Source organism: Gossypium raimondii, chromosome 12 (assembly GCF_025698545.1).
Source record: "Gossypium raimondii isolate GPD5lz chromosome 12, ASM2569854v1, whole genome shotgun sequence".
Classification (NCBI taxonomy): domain Eukaryota; kingdom Viridiplantae; phylum Streptophyta; class Magnoliopsida; order Malvales; family Malvaceae; genus Gossypium; species Gossypium raimondii.
Window position 1 is genome coordinate 4,910,789 of NC_068576.1, and position 6,180 is coordinate 4,916,968.

The 6,180-nt window shown below is 36.4% G+C and overlaps 2 protein-coding genes across 2 annotated transcripts; both read right to left on the bottom strand.

The window, feature by feature from the left end:
* Positions 1–120: 120 nt before the first annotated feature.
* Positions 121–1,858, bottom strand: LOC105762960 (GDSL esterase/lipase At5g55050). The gene is made up of 5 exons (XM_012580961.2): positions 1,584–1,858; positions 1,329–1,468; positions 1,006–1,239; positions 501–750; positions 121–410 (listed from the first exon to the last, which is right to left on the bottom strand). The coding sequence occupies exons 1-5, from the start codon at positions 1,816–1,818 to the stop codon at positions 190–192; spliced, it is 1,080 nt and encodes a 359-aa protein (XP_012436415.1). The 5' UTR covers positions 1,819–1,858; the 3' UTR covers positions 121–189.
* Positions 1,859–3,060: 1,202 nt separating this feature from the next.
* Positions 3,061–5,658, bottom strand: LOC105762963 (L-ascorbate oxidase homolog). The gene is made up of 8 exons (XM_012580964.2): positions 5,353–5,658; positions 5,166–5,275; positions 4,808–5,078; positions 4,617–4,719; positions 4,176–4,521; positions 3,725–4,090; positions 3,552–3,630; positions 3,061–3,465 (listed from the first exon to the last, which is right to left on the bottom strand). The coding sequence occupies exons 1-8, from the start codon at positions 5,494–5,496 to the stop codon at positions 3,253–3,255; spliced, it is 1,632 nt and encodes a 543-aa protein (XP_012436418.1). The 5' UTR covers positions 5,497–5,658; the 3' UTR covers positions 3,061–3,252.
* Positions 5,659–6,180: the final 522 nt, after the last annotated feature.

Here is a 6,180-nt window from a genome sequence, read left to right on the forward strand (position 1 = left end):
TAGAATCTGTTTCTTATATCCATAAATTCCAGTTAGAAATCCTGGTTATAAGATTACATTGGCAACCTGCCTATTTTCTAGATACTAGATTCTTGTTTTGGCAAAATGCAAGTAAACCGATCTCTTACTGTTCTGCTACAAGCAGATAAATTTTTATATGGTTCATTAAGTTTTAAGGCACTCTATGTGTTAAGCATCTGGCAGCTGGGAAAAATTGATAGGGGATACGAATCTTAGTTCACCACCGTAGAGTGTAAAAGCTGCCAACTTTGAAGCAGTTTGTGTCGGGTGGAACGAATCCCAGAACAAGTATTCATTGCGATTTGAGCAAAGATCAGATATGGGAGTACAAGAGCCTTGTGCATTCAATGTGCCGCTTCCACAACATGCGGTTTTCACATATTTAAAATCTGGGAAAACAAATGAAAGTTGAAATGAAGATCATTAGATCATGTTTACACCGTCTATTACTATTATCATTCTGACTGCGAAAAGCTTACTGAATGCTAGAGCGTTATCGATGACATTCAGTGTCATATCAACTGTATTTCCAAGAGAATACTTTATGTCCTTGTATTCTAAACGGAGGTTGCCCAAAAGGAGCTTCATTGTTGAAAAGAAAGCCCTTGCTTGGTTGTTCAACTCCTCCAAACATTCACCGTTAGTTTGATAAATCCTTTGAGATGGGCAACACCCAAGTGCTGGAACACTTACTATGCCAAACTTCCTTGCCCCAAGACTGATTAGGTTCTGCATGGACAAATATTATTTCTTGTTAAGCATGACATAGTTGTTCCTTTTAAGCTATGTTACTTGGACTTCAGGTACGTTTCCTGCATATACTCAAATTTTCGAAGCTTTTCACATATCATACTCATATACGTGTTAGACGTGGTTAAGTCTGGGGAAATGAAGAATCCAGGTAAGATACATTTTTGTGATTATACCTTAGGATCTCTTAAGTGATGGTGATGCTAATTCAAACAAGAAAGAATGAACTCTCACCCTCAAATGTTTCTCATATACGAGTCCTAATTTGGGTATGAAGTATTCCTTTGGTATCGGGTTGCTTGAATAGTAATTATTCATAATGTCATTGCTACCAATGCTGATGAAGAACAGAGACTTGGAGAGAAACTTCTCGGTTTCTAATGGACCTTTGAAAGCCAAGAGATCATTGTGAACTGTAGAGAATTGGAGCAACTGTTCCCCCATTGTGACAACATTCTTTTGCAGTGGCTATGGAATCAATATAGGAAATGTTAATTGACAATAAATATTGAGCAACCAATGTTAGTTCATGCTTTGCAGAAATTAAGAGGACTTACTGTTGTTTGTCCGGTCGAGCCAAGAAGGCCAGATCCTGCGGATGAGAAGTTTATACCTCTGAACTTACGTATCTTAATCGAAAATTTTACGTTTTGAGAAAAAAATGGTGGTGGGCTTTTCTTGAAACCAAATAGTTTAGCTGACAATGAAACCATCAGACAAGACAAAGCGGGGTTAATGTAATGATGAATGATCACATGTTAAAGCATATCTATATCAGGGAAGGCCTGAGGAGTAGTAAATAGTATACTAACCAAGATAATCAGCAGTATTGAAGCCATTGCTGAATCTGCCAGTTGGTATGGCAAAAGGGAAATCGACCCCATGGTGTGGGAAGTTAGCTTTTATGGTACTTTGAAGCAAATAATTGTTGGTTCCAACATCAGATGTGGAGTCTCCTAGTACGAAGATGGCTGGCACCTCTGCATTTACTGATTGAACAACACCTATGGCCAATGAGAATACTACAAACACAAACCTTTTTTCCATGGGAAATCGAGGACCGTTTTCTCTATATTTTGGTACTATAACCTTCATTTCACCACCTTATATGCAAACTAGTCATAGGAAATACCGTCAAGGTAGTCAAAATTACGACATTATATATTTATATTATTGTATTGTGGGTAAAAGTACCATAAAACCCTTTATACTATATCTTAGATTGCATTTTAGTCCCTAGGCAAATTAGTCCCTCTCTGTTAGATGAGTGAGCAAATAGTATTTCCGTTAAAATTGCACGTTAAATATTTGTTTTGGTGATTACATATAAGGCATAGCCTTCAAACTTTATACATTTATTCAATTTAATATCTACTTTTTAATTGGAAGTAAATTAGAAAATTTTTAAACTAAGGCTAAAGGGTCAAAAAAGAATTAATAACAAACTAAAATAAAATAAAATCAATTGAGCCCTTTTAAAATTTAAAAATTATTAAAAAGATCATAAAAAATATAAACAAAATTTTGCTCACTCATTTAAATCATAGAGAGTCTAATCAGCAACAAAGCCAGGATGTTAATCTTTGGGGGCCAAGCTAAAGTTTTTTTGTTCTTTTCTTACTAAGCACCAATATGAAGAAGAAAGATGATAAAAATCTGGTCATCTTTTCTTTTCTTTTCTTTATATATATATATATATATATATATATTATATTACTTATAAAATATTATTATTTTAAGTAAAATATTAAATAAATATTAAATTATTATTTAACAAAAAATATCATTCAAAAGTCATTATGAGTGATTTAACTTCTTCAAGAAGATTTTCTCTTTGTTTTCATTAAGAATAAATTTTTTAATATTTTTTTAAATACTATAAAAATATTGGAGGGAACTACTTATATTGTTATGAGAGTCATAGCATATTTACAAAAAAAAATTATATTAAAAAAATATTAAACTTTGGGGGGCCATAGCCCCTTGGCCTCTACTTGGTTCCGTCTTTAGGTCTAATTTATCTATTTTTTCGGTAAAAGAACTAAAATGCAATGCAGGACGAGTTTTTCTTGTACTTATTCCTTGTATTGTGCCATTGGGTGGAATGTAAGATTCCATGGCCAGATTGACCTTTCCTTCAACCCTTCTTTCTCATCATTGAGCTATTTGGCTTTTCTTAAGACAAAAATAAGCATAAATTTCATTTGTTTACAAATATCTCTATATTTTGATGCAGAGTTGTTTATGCTAACATTTGATGTTTCACAATAGTGTCTACAAATACACTGCTTATTTATCACAGAAATTGAGCCTTGTATTATTTCCTCAGCAAAAAGAATGTTTTAATTTAATACAATTATTTTCATTTCTTTAGTTACAAAACCAAATACAGATTCTGGTGAAACAAAAAAAGAAAAGAATTGAGGCATTTTATAATTGAATAATGGTTGATTATCAACAATTTCGGCTACTGGAAATGTTTCAAAGAGGCCTTGTGCTTCTTCCTTGGGCTCTGCCACAAAGCAAAGCATTCTTTGGAATGAGATATTCATCCCTGAGTGAGTTCACAGGTGTATAAACTCTCAAGTAAAATTGCTGCCCAAGATATTGCCGTGCCCAAAACTCACTTCTCACATTCCACATTCCAACATTATCAAGAGCCATGTAAATAGCAGTCCATGATTTAGGATATACCTGCAAACAAACACCCATTCTTTTAGTTTCCTGAAATATGATGGAAATGGTTGAGTAAAAACGTAATAATCTATCAAGTTTCTAACCTGTGTGGTGGATCGTGAAACCGCATCTCTTAAATTGTATTCTTCACGACTGTTTGGAGTCCACACTCCTCCATTCATGCTGCCATTGACAAGTAACGTTAAGTTGAGTGAAAAAAAAACATGGGATTTGCATAAGAGAAACATAGGATTTTGACTAGTATTCAAGTTCTTACCCAACAACCCAAAAGGCATATCCATCAATATGCCATGTCTGGACAATGTTTTCATGGTTCTCAAACACAATTTCCACAAAAGCTCGATAATCAGCACCCATAACCGATGTGTCAAGGTACATGTTTTGACCGGTTGGGTTATCTGGGATGCTTCCAACTCGAAAAACACCTCCAATCTTGAAGTAATCGGCTAGCTTCAGAGGGGTATCAGTTGGAACAAAAGACACACTGTTAACAGCGTATCTTTGCTTCCCCTTGACTTGAGCAGCTGAGCTCACTACCTTGATTGTTCTAGTAATGTTAATGAGACCATAGTGGTATGAACCCTGCGGATTCGGCCTTGGTCCACTTGCGGTCAGGTTGGTCCTGAAATGCACCAAAATGGAAAAGTATAAGATTAAGATCATTAAAAAAAGGGGGGGGTCAAATATGTAAGAAATGAAGTTTTTACCTGATGGATCGAGCCTGGTTAAGAGACCAATCGATTTGGTCGGTTGGTCCAGCAGGAATAGGGCCAGACACTGCCTTGTTGGAGTTACTGTAATGAAGGGTGGCAGTGGTGGAAAGGATGTTGTCAGTGAAACGAGTTGAGGCCACGATGTAGAAATCCTGGGCAGCTTGATCCATAGTAACAAGCACAGAATAGGACTGACCCACGTGGACATCAAGTGATTCATAGATGGTCTGAACAGTATGGGTTCCCTCTACTTCCACCAGCTTCATTTTGTGACCCTGAATGCGGAAATTCAACGAATTTTGAAGCCCAACATTTGATATCCGAAACCTGTAAGTTTTGCCTGTCAAGAATATAAACACCAATTGTTGTTCATCATCTTTGCAATGCAAAAAAGCAAATCGAAACTTTTCAAATGTGCAGGGAAAAGTGCACCACCTTGTTCAACTGTGAAAGAAGCACCATTAAGCCCATGACCATTTATTAGAATACCATCAGGGAAGGGAAGCTTATGACCACCATCTAGCATTGCTTTCAATTGCTGCAATAAAATTACTTTGATTAAGAACAAGATATATGAAAACAATGAAAGTTGTTTTCATGAGATGGTAAGTTTATGTTGTAATTACCCTGTGGTCATTTTTGAACCAGTCGCCAATAAGAAGGGTGAAATCGCCAGCAGGGTCAGGGAAAGGGACTGGGATTCTGGGCCTACTGAGGACCCTGATGCCTCCAAAGCCGCCAGCCGCTTTGTGGAAAGCAAGAGAAGGGAAATAGAAAAAGCTACCGATTTGATCTTTCACTTGTAAAATGTAAGTGAAATTCTTGCCTGGTGGAATGGGGCATGTAGTTCCATACACTCCATCCTCGTACGAGTTTCTCCTTTGTTGCAACCCATTCCTGTTTCATATAATTAAAACCCAATCTCAGATACAAACAAAGAATGTTTCCAACATATGAATGATGTTCATTTGGTAAATTGCATACCATGATAGAAGAAAAGGTTCATCCAGGTTGTTCTGGACGTTAATAATGAGATTGTCATTGGTAACTGAATAGATATCAGGCCCCGGAAATTGTCCATTAATGAGAATTCCCTGAAAAAACGTCCCTTTCAGCATATTGAAACAAGGAAACAAATGGATGAATAACTTCTAGCTGCAGCATAACAAACCTGCTGGCGAACCCCAAGTGGGAAAATATCACCGTAAGTAACATTCCAGTCAAAGAACCTGTAAGGACTCTCAGCCTTAACAACAACAGCAAGGGCCAACAGGACAACATATCCTTGCCAAAAGCTCCATCCTTTACGCACCATTATGTGATGTCTCTGATTGTGAATAAGATTTAATTGCACAACAAGAAGGTTACAAGTTCCAAGTTGGCGAACAGCAAATAATGAATAAAAGAATTAACCCAAAGAAACACAGAAGAAGCAATGAATGGAATGGAATGGGATGGGATGATTTGTTGTTGTGTTGGAGAATTTATTCATTCATGTTTTTATAGTGGTGCAAAGTGTCCAGTAGAGAGGAGTGAGGTGTCCAATAGGGAATGGACACGTAGGATACTTGTGTATGGAAACGAAAGCAGGAAATCACGAGGAAAGAGTGTAGCGTGAGGGGCTTGAATTGATAGATATGATTGAGCTGTGGGACGCGATTTGTGCAATAGACATACACGCCATTTCCACCTTAGGGAAGATCCGACGGCTGGTAACGCAATCTAAGTTTGGATGGATGATGACTGTAACGCGGAGAAAGTAATGAAATATGGGTTTTTTGACAGAATGATGACAGTGAGCTTCATATTTGTGGTTTAGTTGACTAAATGAGTAGTCAAAATATTCATACATACCTTCCCAATAATATTCAATTTTTTATATGTAAAGTCGAGTATTTCACTCAATATTACCAAAATGAATTTGCTGTATTTGATTAAAATAATGAGTTGAAGATTAGAATAGGAAAATATATGATTGGAATGTGGAACATGGTTTCAT